The sequence below is a fragment of the Triticum urartu genome, chromosome 7 (assembly GCF_003073215.2).
Source record: "Triticum urartu cultivar G1812 chromosome 7, Tu2.1, whole genome shotgun sequence".
Lineage (NCBI taxonomy): Eukaryota > Viridiplantae > Streptophyta > Magnoliopsida > Poales > Poaceae > Triticum > Triticum urartu.
The window spans coordinates 131,529,678-131,545,992 of NC_053028.1; the positions used below are offsets into that span (position 1 = coordinate 131,529,678).

Here is a 16,315-nt window from a genome sequence, read left to right on the forward strand (position 1 = left end):
TTTCAAATTACTTGTCGCAGAAATGGATGTATCTAGAACTAAAATACATCTAGATACATCCATACATGCGACAAGTAATTTGGAACGGAGGGAGTAGTTTCTTTACCACCGCGTTCAGGCAGGTGCGGGATGAGCACATCCGGGTCTTGAAGATGAAGCAGCAGTAACATGGATGATCGAGCGCTGCTCCCTGCCTCTCTCAGCCAGACCAACTCGTTGCCGTCAAACAAACGCAGCGTCGCATCGCATCGCACGCAGCTGCCTCCCTCCCTGGCCGGCCGTCGGTGCGCGTCTCGACGGCACCCCGTGCTAGCCAAGCGCAGCGCCGTAAAATTAACCTAACCTGACCTGATGCCCCGATACGCGATCTGACAGATCGAGATACGGTGTACAGTACCTGCGTACATACATACAGTACATGCGCGCATCGTGCCAAGCCTGCAGCGATGCGCGATGGCCAGTCATCCTACCTACGACAACTGCGCAGGGGCTCCCCGCAAAAAAAAAAAGCGCACGAGCTCTGAACTGAATCTCTTTTTTTTTTTTGGTTTTATATGGCGTGGTGGGTCTCTGCTTTTAATCGCGGCGGCTGGGAACGGCGTGGTGCCGTGGTACTACGAGCGATCGGAAGAGTGTGGTGTGGTGTGGCCTCGGCAAGTCAGAGGAACCCAGCTGCGGCTCCAGTTCTGACTTTGCCGTGGTTTAAGAAAGGCATCGAGATCGGCTAGACCCCACTTCTTTTTCTCTTATTCAAGGATACGTCACGCTTCGGGGGTACTGGCAGGCGTAGCACACCGTTTTGCCAGGTCGGAACAAGATCAGCACGACGACGAAACGCTGCAAGATCCCGGCTGCTTTCCCTTCCCTCCATCCAGGTGAAATCTTTTTTGTTTTGTTTTTGAAACAGAGGCAAAAGATATACTACTTCACCACGCCAAGATCCAGCTGAAATCTTTGACACTCGAACAGCTTTCGCCTTCGGAACACTCTTGGGTTCACCGCGGAAAAACAGAGCGCCGCAGCGTAGATATACTTCACGCACGCGGCACGCCGATAGGATAACCTTGTCCCCCTCTTGGTCTTGCTCTCCGCGGAATGGAATATGTGTAAACCTGTCTTGATCCAATGGCATTTGATCTTGGCAAGGAAACGGAACCTGACAAGCGTCGAATGGAAGATAAGCTAGCTAGCGACCCATCAATCATGAAAGTTGTTGGATAACAACCCATTACGTGAGGGAAATTAACCGCGTCTTTGCAGCCAAGCCAAGTCTTCTCCCCTTTTGCCTGCAACAAACAAGCAAGGATTCCACTTGCACCAACACAGAACAGCAAATCCACGGCTAATGGCTCGGCGATTTTGTCACCATCAGGCGACACTGTAATCTTTTTATTTATTTTTAAACGGAGGCGACACTGTATTTTGACCGCGAAAGCATGGCGCGCTTGGGCTCGCTAATGCGACGGCCCTACTCGACCCGCCTCGTTAATGTGTTTGGGGCAGAAGCAGATGATTTTCCCCGAGAACAGATCCAAAAATATCTTAGGTGGTACGACGTCTAATCGTGGCAACTAGCCAACTTGTTCCCTCTCGTTCAGATAACCATCAGACCGAATGTACAACTAGTCTTAGACAAGTTCAAAAAATGCGGCAAGTTTTCTTTGGTGACATGATGGTACATTTTATGGGAGAGCATTTATGGGAGAACACATGTTCTGCTAGTTCTGTTAACCACAAGAGACTGAAAGAGCCCTGCCTGGATCAGGCAGCCTGCGGCTTCTCCTCGGCCTTCTTTGGCTGCAAAGAAGAACAGACAACAAGAATTTCATCAAGAATTCACAAGAGGAGCAAAAACCCATACTACCAGGTACTGAACAATAGCAGGCCTGGTCCCGAATTGAAAATTAAAGCATGCAATCCAAATTACCAGCAGCACATATATTTCAGCCCCAAACAGAAACCCGCTCTGGCGATCCTACCAATTTCCGATCCACTACCGAGAAGTGAGACTGAGATGGGATGCTCTCAACCTACTTAAATGCGTGTAGCAAAAACACCACGATCTACCATGAATGGCGTGGATATGCCAGCAAACGCCTCAATTCAGTGAAGTAGCTGATCTTGTAAATATGCAACATGTTTTTTCTTAATCCACAGCAACATGTGGGTTTCTTGGTAGCAGTACGAAGAAAATCGTTTCCTACAATAATAGGTGATGCCTGTAAAGAAAGAAAATAAATCTACCACGGATGTCCAAGGTATCATTAGAGATTAAACAAAACTAGAAATAACACCCGCACTTTGAAACCCGTAATTCTCTAGGAGCAACATGGCTCCTAAATTTTATTTCTAAATGACTCTCCAGCACATCAGTGGCATACTATGGCCCAGGAGACAAATATGCTTCTCGAAACATGAAAATGGGCATGACAGCAATCAGAGATGAGTATGTGGAGAATATCATTCAATCATAAGGAAAAAAGGAATTAAAAGGTTGAAAACAAAAATATCATTCTTTTTAACGAAAATAACTTTTGGTGCGCGAAACACATCTGGCATTAACAGAAAATCAAATGCTGTGCTACTGTGAAGAATAAAGGGTTCACAAGCAGAAAAAAATATAGGGTCGTACACAACATACAGAAGTATGTATGTACTGTATACAGGTATGTCAAAGTACGGACAATTAGAAACTATATGATGTCCAAGAACTATTAGAGCATGCACCGTGCAGTTCATTATTTGAGTTCTTTGGTGAAAAACTTGTGCCCAAGAGAAATGTACGGCTGCGTCTAGTTTGGGTTTAAAATAGTTATATGTCAGGTAACAGTACATACGATTAATAGAAAATAAATTTTACCCAGGAACTACTGGAGTGTGCAATGTGAAGTTGATTATCCGAGTATTACAGTGGAAATCTTGTGGGCAAGAGAACCATATGGAAGTTCAATCCAATTTATTAGTAAACTTCTTTAAGCATAACTGCACAAGTACACGTTACATATAGCACTGTCTTCTTCTACTAATGACAGTTTCTACAAAAGTTATTAAGTTATGACAATTGGAACTATGTTCAGGTTCTACTAGTGCAGATTGGAAATTCTTTAGAAACTACTCCCTCTGTCCCATAGTATAAGATGTTTTTTGACACTACACTAGTGTCAAAAAACATCTTACATTATGGGACAGAGGGAGTAAAATTTATCTGCATGAAGGAACACAAAGCACTCTTTGTTATTTAAATTAAATGAATTTGTTCATAAAAGGGTAAGAAGCCTATGTACAAGGTTGGCTGAGGAGGCGCCTAAAATGGCCACTCAAATATGCTTCTTCAATTTATTTTTTCGACAGAACAGACAGGATGACTGCCTACTGCACTAATAAAACAAGGATGTGTTTATGGTCTTATTACAAAGGTATTGAGCCAATGCAGCATTCTTGAATGAAAATAGGTAAGCACTAGTGTAATACATTAAGCATTTCTTTCCTACAAGGACCCAGGCATAAATTTCTGTAGGAGTGAAAAACATCAGAAAGTCTAGGCAAATCATGGAAGGATGACAAATGGAGTAGAAATTAAACACTGAGAGAGCTCAAGTAAACAATAGATTAAACCAACTATCAAATAGGTGAAAAAACAAGAAAAGAAGTCAAAATGATGTATCGGTGTTTGCTTGACTGCCCTAAGAACAACCAGGAGTAACAGTACTGCTAAGATTAGTAGACATCTTTCGAAATTAAGAAGATTTTTTAATAACTCATACTACGCCAGCTAAAGAAAAGGATGATGCCGTAAAATGCATGCGGCCAAACCATATCAATGCTGGTCAGAGAGATCTAATAATATGCAATCAAATTTAATAGTCAACATAATATTTTATTGACTTTACGATTCAAAACCCATTTTTTTAATGTTATGAATGACTAAAAAAGAGTATGTTCCATGAGCCAGCGTTAAATGCATAGTACCAGCCTATGGGCTGGCAGTAGTGATCATGATTCCCCTTATCAAACTGGATTATAAATGGCAAAACCAGTTGTGATCCTAACCAGTGGCGGAGCTACGTTGGGGCCAACCCGTGCTCTGGCCCGCCCATCTCAGGTGTAACACTGCCTAATTAGCCTGCCAACTGACCTGGACCATCTCTTTTCTAGGCCTTTTTCTTTGGGCTGGCCTGCCCAACTAATCCAATGAAGCTCTGCCACTGATCCTAACTCCCTTTTATAGAATGTCAAATAAATTTCAAATACTACCTCCGTCTCAAAATGTAAGATGTTAGCTAGTGGAGGTAGTAATATTTATAAAGTTGCACACAAATGGTACACCTTGACGGTTTCTCAAAAAAAAGTACACCTTGACACAGTATACAGGAACTTGAACTTTATGCAGCAGCTCGAAGGGATCATGCATTCAAATGTCATTTTGAATGGTTTTGCTCAGTACATGCACAGAATCAATGATGGTGAGATAATTGATGGCCACAAAAAATAAGTATGCATGCACGGTATGACATGAAAAGTAATTATCGACAGATCATATAATTACTCAACATACAAAATGTTGGAGTATTACCAAAGAGCTAGCTATGGACAGGGGTGCGTGGAAGCTTGCTATCCATGTGCCAGAGCCATGAGTTGGTTGCGAGATCTTATGGGTTTCACCTCTAGCCTACCCCAACTTGTTTGGGACTAAAGGCTTTGTTGTTGTTGTTGTTGTTGTTGTTGTTGTTGTTGTTGTAATGTTAGCAATGTTTGACGAAAAGAAAGGAAGGTAAATGAGGTTACATCAAACCCGGCAATAGCAATACAACTGAAATTAAGCATCAAGCAAAATAAGACAAGTATGCACAACACAGGTGATATATGTGAAACATAGTACAGGGCCACAAGCAAAAGCAAAGCACAGCACAGGCTACATCGTTATTAATCTACATTTTTTTGCAAAATCCTACTTATTCCATTCTACATATGGATAATAGCATAACACTCGGGTGCACCTAAGATGTTTGATACAGCGAGCCATTGTCAAAGAGGTTCCATGACCACATATAGAAGTTGAATGAGCGACAATGTACACAGCAAATATCTGAATTCAACGAGAGATTTCAGCGCAACTTAGTAAGATACACCCACGCACGTAAGGTGTTCGACAGAAAGTGAAACGACGAAACAGAGCAGAAGAGGCACCTTGATCCCAGGGAATGACATGCCGAGCTCCTCCTCGGGGATGACGACGGGCCACTTCTCCCCGGCCTCGCGGAAGAGCTGCTCGGTCTCGAGGAGGCGGCCGCGGGCGAGGATCTGCTCGCGCATGCCCTGCGCGGTGGCGCCGTCGGCGGCGACGAAGGCCTCCTCGGCGCCGTTGAGGTAGGTGACGAGGACGCGCGGCGGCGGCTGGGCCTTGGGGTCGTCGGCCGCGGCCGGGGAGGGCAGGCGCCGCAGCTCGACGGAGCAGGTGGGGTTGGAGTCCTTGGCCTTGCGGCCGTTGCACTGCGCGAGGAGCTCCACGGCAGCCGCCTTCCGCGGGTCCAGAGGGTTGTACTCCACCACCACCCTCGACAGGAACTTGAGCATCTCCTCCGGCCGCCGCTTTCCCCCGCTCGTTCGCCGGCTTCGATCCGGTTCTAGAGGACAGGCCGCGGTTCCCGCGAGGGAATCCTCTGGAGATGGGTATGATGAGCAGGGGTAGCAGGGCCGGCAGCGTAGGGTGGGGGCGGATGGGAGAGCGGCGGTGGCGCGCGACGGCGAGGAAACCAGTGCGGTGGCGCTCGATGGGACGTTTAGTTGTTAACGGAGAGGGGGCGGCGCCGTTTTTTCCTGCGGGGCAGATCTCGCAAGGTTAGGTACTTAGGTGGGCTTTGCTCCGGCCATTTGCAGCTGAAAAAGGATGGGTCTGGGCTTTGGTTGGCACAGCCTGCTAACATGAGAAGCTCAGAGCAATACAGCCGGATGGCCCAAACGCGTGGAGGATGGCCCACTGACCGATCAAAAATATCTCTCCACATTTTTGTTGGCTAGCTTTTTTTCGTCCCACCTCCACCTCCCTTCTTCATGCTGATTTTTCTTATCCACCGGCTTATTTTTCTCTCCACTCTTCTATCGTAAATCAACAATTTCCTAACATACAAAAGATCACAAATCTAACTTTCCTAACATATCCAAATCAACCGATCTCTCTCATTAACGCAATTTGTTTTAGGAAACGAATAGCAGATTTTCAAGAAACAAATCCTGATTTTTAATAAAATGTTCACTCTTTTTAATGCGTTTTTTCGTCCCATCTGGCGCATCACCCCTCCACTTTTTTTTGCCGTTGCCTCGCTCCACCGGTTTATTTTTTTATGTTTCCTATTCAGCCCGCACACATGAGCATGGACATCATATTTTTGTTTTGGGGCAGTGAACAACATTCAACTATATGGTACAACGTGGCAATGGCTCAAAAGACATGGATTTGCCTTCTTGGCTCTGGCGTCATGGGCAGAGCACGCCTCCTCCCTCTTGATGGCGGTGGTGGAATGACACGAACACGGAGGAGATGATCAGGGTGGTTGGCGGGGGTCTGCTCCTCGGCGGTCCATGGGAAATACTACGTGAAGGAGAGAGGACGCGCATGGCGAAGGTGAGGTGGGCTTCATCATCTTTAATGGAGAGGGCTTTGGTGAGAAATGTCCCGTTACAGCGGGAAACCGAGCGGGAAGGGGCGGGTCCGACGGGAAAAGGGAAGGGTGCATCGTCGGGTGGATTTTTGTGTTGGGATTGCGTGTTGGAGATAACATCGCGGATAGTCCGGATAACCGCATTTATCCCCTACATATGACTGGATTTGGGGGAGCCCGGACTATTCAGACGGTTGAATTTTGGGTAGCCCCTTGGGCACCCGTTTGATGTTCGAACACGCTTGGATGTATGAAGGAGAAATAAGTTCCAACCTTGGACACGACCTTAAGCATTTGTCTAATTTAGTTATAGGCATTGTAGCCCATAGCAATGCATGGGCGTTCTACTAATCTCATTCAGAAGGGATCTCAAATCGGCCTCAACCATTTGGGGTTGTCCATCATCCCTCATCTTCATCCCAAATCTGAGATAGATATGAGGTCTGGGCATGACCAAGCGCATTCGTCATGTCGAATTCCGCTCATGCTGGCTAACCCGACCCCGCATATATTCATCCCCATCTGTTTGCGGGACCAAACCCTAGCCAGTCCACTCCACCCCAAGCTCACGTCGGGCAATTTTTGGTCTTCAACGGCATGGCGGGCAACGGATCTGACTTGATCACTTTGGATCCATAGACTGGGGTGTCGTCATTGATACGTCTCAAGGTATTTATAATTTTTGATTGTTTCATGCTATTATATTATCACTTTTGAATACTTTTTTTTATAGAATCTTATATTATTTTTCTGGAATAACCTATTAATTCAGTGTCCAGTGCAAGTTCCTAATTTTTGTATGCCTTTTGGTTTTACAGCAAATCAGTATCTACAACGGTCAAAAAACATTGATGATTTAATACGATTTTTTTGGGCAACAAAAACCCAGGAAGCTTTGGGGAAGATTGAGAGGAGCCATAGCCTGGGGGCACACCCTAGGTCCTGGGCGCGCCAGGTGGTTGTGTGGGGCCCACCTGCACCACCTTTCGTCCATTCCACCGCCATAAATTTCTATAAATACCAAAACCCTTCGCCATATTTTTAGAAGATTTTTCTGCCGCTACAAGTTTCTGTTTCATGAAGATCCAATCCAGAGGCTTGTTCCGGTGTTCTGCCAAGTGGGAAACCATTGCCAAAGGCTTCTTCATCAACCTTGCCGCCTTAATGACCATGTGTGAGTAATTCCCTAAGAACCTTAAGGTTCATAGTAGTAGCTAGATGACTCTTTCTCTCTCTTTGGATCTTCAATGCCATGTTTCCATGAGCTGCTTCACATGATCGGGATCAATTCGATGTAAATCAGCGATGTGTTTACTAGGATATGATGAACTGTCACTTTATGATCAGAATATTCATTGAATACAATCGAATATTTTGAGGTTTTCTTAGCATGCTCTCCAATCTATCTGTCTTCTCTAGCCAAGAGTCATGGGTTTTTCTTCAGAGAGTGTGGTACTTTATAGTGTGTTCAATCTTGTGGTGCTCTAACTCAGTGTTAATAGGGGCCAAGACACATATTGCATTATTGCCACCAAGGGTAAAATGACGGTGACTCGCCATATTGATTGATGTTTTACTGTCTATACATTATGTCATCTTATTGCAATGCTCTATTTCTTGTAAAACTTAATACTTTGGGGTGTATGATGGATAGCGGTCTTTGAGTGGAGCATTAGTAGTAGATGTAGTTGGATTAATGGTCTATTTATCATAGTAGTAATGCTTGTATGATATGATATCATGAATGGTCATAGTCATAAATATAAATATTAAAATTTAATCGCTGCCCAAGTGTAATTTGTTCACCATGCCACTGCTTGTTCGAGAGAGATGTCACTAGTGAACCTATGGCCCCATGGGTCTATTCTCCTTCACTAAAAAAATATTCTCTACTGCCCTATTGCCTTTTAATTTACTTTATTACCAACTATCTTTATCACTTACGTTTAATCTTGTAACTAGTAGGACAAGGGTCTTGACAACCCTCTTGTCGTGTTGGGACAAGTGTGTTTTGCGTTTTATGTCCAGGTACTGATGAAGCTATGTACCTAGGGTAGGGTCATGGATCTGTCCAACATACCCTCCTCAAGAACATCTCTACAAAGAATCAGAAGCAGTCGAAGAGAAACCATCATCCACTCGACCATGAAGATGTGCTCACTCGACCACCAGAAGATGAGAAACCCTCCACTCTGCAACGGTCAAGACTTAAACCATAGCTTTATGTGCATTTACAACACTTTATTGCAGATGTTACCAGTAACGCCCCTCCTTTATGAGCATTGAACCTTGTGTAACGGAGGGGAGCTGGGGTCCTGGCGCACTCTATATAAGCCACCCCCTCCTCTGGGACAAGGGTTTACACTTTCTGTAATTCACACACATATATTCAGTCGACCGCCTCCGGGCTCCGAGACGTAGGGCTGTTACTTCCTTCGAGAAGGGCCTGAACTCGTAAAACTCGTGTGTACAACTCCTCCATAGCTAGGATCTTGCCTCTACATTCCTACCCCCTTATTTTACTGTCAGTCTTAGAACCACGACAGTTGGCGCCCACCGTGGGGCAGGTGTCTTAGCGACTTGTTGGAGAAGTTGCAATTTTTCCGATCCCCTTCATCATGGTTTCAGGCGGAGGTTTGGCTGAGGGCCGCGAGATCCGTCTTGGCGCGCTCGTGTTTGTCGCCGACGACTCCGCTTGGCTTTAGGAGGCTCCACTCGACGTCAACGCACTCCCCGCTCGCGGGGCGACGCACTTTCGCGCGTGCGTCCGTGGCGTCCTCCTGCGGCAACCGTCGACCCAGTATCAGTCGACTCCATCAGCTTTTCCCCTCCCCGCGGCTCGCCGGAGCAAACGCTCCGGTCAGTCGAGGCTTCAGCGGTGGGTGAGGCATGCGGTGGCCCGCCAGTCGGCCACCCCTCAAGTCGCGGCGATCGAGCCCGATGAAACTCTCTACGGCATGTTCGATCTGTCGACTGGCTCCATAGAGACCGCATCCGAGTGCGACAGCAGCGACCCAGCGGCTGAAGTTCTGATGGTCAATGGACCACGCAGCCCTCCTGGCTTCAACCGTGAAGACGGAGGTGACGGGAACGGCGATCCGTCGCGCGTTCACGAGGAGTACCGCCCCGAACCCCTCTCCTCGCAGTAGAGGGAGGAGCTTCGCCGCCGGAACATGGATGCATTGCATACTCCTATAGTTGGAGAAACCCCTGAGGCCCAGGCCTTGGAGTAGGCGCGCTTGGCCAACCTGGCTGAGCGCACTCGACTGGAGAACCTCCAGCGCGCACTTGACGATCGCGCTCGGCAGCGTGCTCCCGAATCTAGTCGACGCCAGCTTTTTCCTCCTCCGACTCAGGTATACCGAACCCCGATCCAGAATCTGGCTGCTGCTGCCCGGATAGCGGAGCCGATCCAACCCTCCCAGTCAGAAGCTGGTCGAGGTCTGGTGCAGATCCGAGCCTTGCTCCGGGCAGTGGGAGAACAGAATGCGGTTGTATCTCAGTCGCGGGATAGGATCCACAGCAGATCCGTGATAGCAGACACAGTTCAGTCGGCCCATAGCCCAAGGTCGCCTCCGAGGCGTGAGGGACGTGGGGATCGACGAGATCAGTACAGAAACCGAGAGCATTATGATCGCCGAGTCGATCGTGATGATCGCCGTCGAGTGCCCATGCCTCCCCCAAGGAGCGGGTCGTACGTGCCTCGGTAGCATGAAGACAAATGCCCTCACAGTGTTGGGCGAGGTGTTCCAATCGACCCCAGGGAGCCAGGCTTTGATGCGAGATCTATTCTCGTACAGGGCTTGGTCGACAGAAACAGAGTTCACCGAGAGGGCCATGATAAAGATCCACAAACCAGCAACAGGGTGCATGTCTCTGGTCCAGAGTGCTTCAGCAGAGCTATCAGAGCTGTGGTGATTCCCCCCAACTTCAGGTTGGCGTCTGGAGTTAGTAAGTTCACCGGAGAGTCCAAGCCTGACACTTGGCTTGAAGACTACCGAGTGGCTGTCCAGATTGGTGGCGGCAATGATGAAGTGGCCATGAAACACCTTCCTCTGATGTTGGAGGTCTCAGCTAGAGCATGTCTGAATCAGTTAGTGCCTGGCAGCATCTATACTTGGGAAGATCTCGCCCAAGTGTTTGTCAGAACGTTCGAGGGCACTTGCAAACGGCCGGCAGGTTTGACAGAATTACAGTGTTGTGTTCAGAAGCCGAATGAAACTTTGAGGGATTATATCCAGAGATGGATCACCCTACACCACACGGTAGAAGATGTGTCGGATCATCAGGCAATTTGTGCCTTTAAGGAAGGCGTCAGGTATCGAGAGTTGAATATGAAGTTCGGCCAGATAGGGAATATGACTCTGGCTCGAATGATGGAAATTGCCACCAAGTATGCCAATGGTGAAGAAGAAGAGCGACTCCGGAGTGGCAAGCACAAAGTAGTCGCCCACGAAGCCGGAGGAGGAAACTCCGGTCGGAAACAGAAGCGCAAGGCCGAGCCAGCTGCTCCGGGTGAAGCCTTGGCTGTGGTTCAAGGAAAGTTTAAGGGGAAGCCCAAAGGGCCGTGGAACCCCAAGAAAGTAAAAGATCAAGATGGGAATGACGTGTTGGATCTGCCGTGCCATATCCACACCAAAAAAGATGAAGAAGGTAATTTCATTTACCCGAAGCACACCACTCGGCAGTGTCGGCTCCTAATCCAGCAGTTCGGAGAGAAACAACCCAAGGAAAAGGAGAAAGAAGCAGACAAGGCCAAGGATGAGGAAGAGGATGATGATGGTTATCCCCACGTGAATTCCACTCTGATGATTTTTGCTGACGTTGAGAGCAAAAGTCGATTGAAAGTCATCAACAGAGAAGTGAACATGGTCGCTCCGGTGACACCCAGTTACTTGAAGTGGTCACAGACTGCCATTACATTCGACCAGTCTGGCCATCCAGCGCACATAGCCACCCCTGGGAGGCAAGCACTGGTGGTCGACCCGGTGGTCGAAGGCACTTGACTGATAAAGGTCCTAATGGACGGTGGTAGTGGCCTAAACATACTGTATGCAGAGACGTTGAAGGGAATGGGCATCCCGATGTCCAGACTCAACGAAAGCCATATGAGTTTCCATGGGGTCATTCCAGGCAAGAAGGCTGCATCCCTCAGTCAGATTGCACTCGACGTGGTTTTCGGTGATTCCAAAAATTACCGCAAAGAAAAGTTAACATTTGAAGTTGTGGATTTCCAGAGTGCTTATCATGCAATTCTGGGCAGGCCAGCTTATGCACGGTTTACGGCTCGACCATGTTACGTGTACCTCAAACTGAAGATGCCTGGTCCCAGAGGGGTGATCACTATCTCTGGTAAGCGGAAGAAGGCAGAAGAGTGCTTCCAGAAGGGCTCAAAGATCTCCGATGCCCAGATGGCTGTGGTAGAATTGCAAGAATACCAGAAAAATGCAGATCCGAGTGACTTGCTGCGAGCCAAGAAGCCAGCCACAGATTCAGCACTCCAGTCGTCTGGTGAAACGAAGTCGATTCACATTCACCCGACAGATCGCAACGCAGCTCCGACCCACATTTCAACTACACTCGACTCCAAATAGGAAGAAGCGCTCGTCCAGTTCCTCCGTGAAAACTGGGACATCTTTGCATGGAAGCCTTCTAACATGCCGGGTGTTCCCAGGGGACTGGCTGAGCATCGATTGCGAGTCGACCCGAAGGTGAAACCAGTCAAAGAGCATCTTCGACGGTCCGCCGTCCAGAAAAGAAAGGCAATCGGCGAAGAGGTGGCTTGGCTTTTGGCAGCTGAGTTTATCCGAGAGATTTACCACTCCGAGTGGTTAGCCAATGTTGTCATGGTCCCAAAGAAAGACGACTCACTTCGCATGTGTATTGATTTCAAGCATATCAATCAGGCCTGCCCGAAAGATCACTTCCCTCTCCCTCGCATCGATCAGATAGTCGACTCGACTATAGGGTGCGAGCGTTTGTCCTTTTTGGACGCCTACTCCGGGTACCACCAGATCCGTCTGTACGGACCCGGCAAAATAAAAACAACTTTTATCACCCCGTTTGGGTGCTTCTGTTATGTCACAATGCCATTCGGTTTGAAGAACGCCGGAGCCACATTCATGCGGATGATTCAGAAGTGCCTGCTCACTCAGATCAGTCGGAATGTGGAAGCATACATGGATGACATTGTGGTCAAGTCACGTAAAGGTTCTGACCTACTGACTGACCTTGCTGAAACCTTTGCCAACCTCAGAAGGTATGATATCAAGCTCAATCCGTCAAAGTGCACGTTTGGAGTTCCAGGCGGAAAGTTACTCGGTTTTCTGGTTTCCGAACGAGGAATCGATGCTAACCTAGAGAAAGTAGGTGCTATACTCTGAATGAACGCCTTGTGCGTGTGCATGATGTCTAGAAGCTTACTGGTTGCTTGGCCGCCCTAAGTCGATTCATTTCTCGACTCGGTTTAAAGGCGCTGCCTCTTTACCGACTGATGAAGAAATCAGATAAGTTCGAGTGGACCCCAGAAGCTGATGTAGCGTTTGTAGAGCTAAAAGCCCTGCTTTCCACCCAGCTGGTGCTTGCTACTCCAATCAGCAAAGAGCCTCTACTGCTTTATATAGCAGCCACTGGAAAAGTCGTCAGTACAGTACTTACGGTCGAGCAGGAAGAAGAAGGAAAAGCTTATAAGGTTCAACGCCCAGTTTATTATATTTCTGAAGTCCTGACCCCGTCAAAGTAGAGATATCCTCATTATCAGAAGCTTGTCTATGGGATTTACATGACCACGAAGAAGGTTGCACACTATTTCTCGGATCACTTTGTTATAGTCGTCAGCGACGCTCCATTGTCAGAGATTCTGCACAACAGAGATGCAACTGGTCGAGTGGCCAAATGGGCGATTTAACTCCTCCCTTGGATATCAAGTTTGAGGCAAAGAAAGCTATCAAGTCCCAAGCAATAACAGATTTCCTCGCCGAGTGGATCGAATAGCAACTGCGAACTCAAGTTCACTTTGAGCACTGGACCATGTTCTTTGACGGATCCAAGATACTGAATGGTTCTGGTGCTGGAGTAGTTCTGATATCCCCCCGAGGAGAGAGGCTCAGATATGTCCTCCAGATTCACTTTGATTCCTCCAACAATGAAGCAGAATATGAAGCACTCATGTATGGGTTGCACATGGCCATCTTACTCGGCGTCCGTCACCTGATGGTCTATGGCGACTCAGATTTGGTAGTTAATCAAGTGATGAAGGAGTGGGACGTCAGAAGCCCAGCCATGACTGGTTACTGCAACGCGGTGAGAAAGGTTGAGAAGAAGTTTGAGGGGTTAGAACTCCACCACATAGCCCGACTGAAAAATCAAGTAGCCGACAATTTGGCAAAGATAGGTTCCAAGAGAGAAGCCATTCCCAGCAATGTGTTTTTGGAGCATATTCACTCGCCGACAGTTCAGGAAGATCCTTTTACTGAAGATCCCCCGCAACCTAAGAGCGCCACAGATCCGACTGAAGTCGAGGTCCCAGCCGTGGTCGACCTGATCATGGAGGTTCTGGCCATTATTCCCGACTGGATGGTGCCCTACATTGCGTACATCCTCAGGAAAGTACTCCCAGAGGATGAAGAAGAGGCTCGACAGATCGTCCGTCGATCCAAGGCCTTTACTGTGATAAGAGGGCAGCTGTTCAGGGAAAGCATGACTGGAGTCGGTCAGAAATGCATAACACCAGAAGAAGGTCGAATGATCCTCAATGACATCCACTCGGGGACCTGTGGTCATCATGCGTCCTCTCGGGCCATCGTGGCTAAAGCATACTGAGCTGGATTCTATTGGCCACGAGCAAATGAAATGGCGAAAGATATAGTCGACAGATGTGAAGGCTGCCAGTTTTACTCCAACATGTCTCACAAGCCAGCGTCAGCCCTGAAGACCACCCCCCTCGTCTGGCCCTTTGCTGTTTGGGGACTGGATATGGTTGGACCACTGAGAACTGGCAGGAGCGGTTTCACTCATGTGCTCATTGCAGTCGACAAGTTTACCAAATGGATCGAAGCTAAACCTATCAAGAACCTTGATGCTAGCACCGCTGTCAGTTTTATCAGAGAATTGACATTCAGATATGGAGTCCCACACAGCATCATCACAGACAACGGATCGAACTTCGATTCCGATGAGTTCAGAGCTTTCTGTGCCTCTCAGGGCACTTGAGTCGACTATGCTTCTGTCGCTCACCCGCAGTCAAACGGACAAGCAGAAAGAGCCAATGGCCTAATTCTCAAAGGACTGAAACCCCGACTGATGCGTGATCTCAAACACGCAGCATGCGCTTGGGTTGATGAACTTCCGTCAGTTCTGTGGGGATTAAGGACAACTCCTAATCGGTCGACCGGACGAACTCCTTTCTTCTTAGTCTATGGAGCCGAAGCTGTCCTGCCAAGTGACCTGCTCCACAATGCACCCCGAGTTGAGCTCTTCTCCGAAGGAGAAGCAGAGCAGGCCCGGCAAGATTCAGTCGATCTCTTAGATGAGGAAAGAGAGATGGCCTTGATCCGCCCGACCATTTATTAGCAAGACTTGCATCGATTCCACGCAAAAAATGTGAGGGGTCAAGCCTTTCAAGGAGACATGGTTCTTCGAGTGGATCAACAGAAACCACACAAGCTTGCCCCGACTTGGGAGGGCCCCTTCATCATCACCAAAGTTCTCCACAACGGAGCATACCATCTTTACAGTATTGAGCATCAGAAAGACAAGCCACGGGCTTGGAACGCGGAGCTGCTCCGCCCCTTTTATACTTAAGCACTCGTTCGAATAAAATGTAATAAGAAACACCTTTGTAATTTCTTTATCAAAGACAAGAGCTTATGGTCCTATCATTCGATTGTTGCATTCTTATTTACTTCTGAAATCCCCCAGTGGGTGGGCTTAGTCGCGAATCCGTTTCGCCTAAGTTCGAAAGAAAATCCTACCGAGTGGAGAGCAACCCTCCCACTCGGGGGCTTAGCTGCAGTCCAGGAGTCACCTAAGTTCTCTCACTAGGAGACTTAGTTGCAGTCCAGTACTCGCCTAAGTTTGAAAAAATCCTACCGAGTGGAGAGCAACCCTCCCACTCGGGGGCTTAGCTGCAGTCCAGCACTCGCCTAAGTTCTCTCCACTAGGAGACTTAGCTGCAGTCCTGTACTCGCCTAAGTTTGAAAAAGTCCTACCGAGTGGATAGCAACCCTCCCACTCGGGGGCTTAGCTGCAGTCCACCACTCGCCTAAGTTCTCTCACTAGGAGACTTAGCTACAGTCCAGTACTCGCCTAAGTTTGAAAAAATCCTACCGAGTGGAGAGCAATCCTCCCACTCGGGGGCTTAGCTGCAGTCCAGTACTCGCCTAAGTTCTCTCACTAGAGACTTAGCTGCAGTCCAGTACTCGCCTAAGTTTGAAAAATCCTACCGAGTGGAGAGCAATCCTCCCACTCGGGGGCTTAGCTGCAGTCCAGTACTCGCCTAAGTTCTCTCACTAGGAGACTTAGCTGCAGTCCAGCCTCGCCTAAGTTTGAAAAAATCCTACCGAGTGGAGAGCAATCCTCCCACTCGGGGGCTTAGCTGCAGTCCAGTACTCGCCTAAGTTCTCTCACTAGAGACTTAGCTGCAGTCCAGTACTCGC

The 16,315-nt window shown here is 48.0% G+C and overlaps 1 protein-coding gene across 1 annotated transcript; it reads right to left on the reverse strand.

The window, feature by feature from the left end:
- Positions 1-1,550: 1,550 nt before the first annotated feature.
- Positions 1,551-5,831, reverse strand: LOC125523120. The gene is made up of 2 exons (XM_048688173.1): positions 5,188-5,831; positions 1,551-1,797 (listed from the first exon to the last, which is right to left on the reverse strand). Exons 1-2 carry the CDS (start codon positions 5,572-5,574, stop codon positions 1,762-1,764), a joined length of 423 nt encoding a protein of 140 aa, XP_048544130.1. The 5' UTR covers positions 5,575-5,831; the 3' UTR covers positions 1,551-1,761.
- Positions 5,832-16,315: the final 10,484 nt, after the last annotated feature.

Bases quoted from the DNA above. Each gene is read 5' to 3' on its own strand.
- LOC125523120 (XM_048688173.1), bottom strand. From the start codon at position 5,574: ATGCTCAAGTTCCTGTCGAGGGTGGTGGTGGAGTACAACCCTCTGGAC. The intron at 1,798-5,187 runs GTGCCTCTTCTG...TCTTCTTTGCAG, and splicing joins TGTCATTCCCTGGGATCAAG to CCAAAGAAGGCCGAGGAGAA.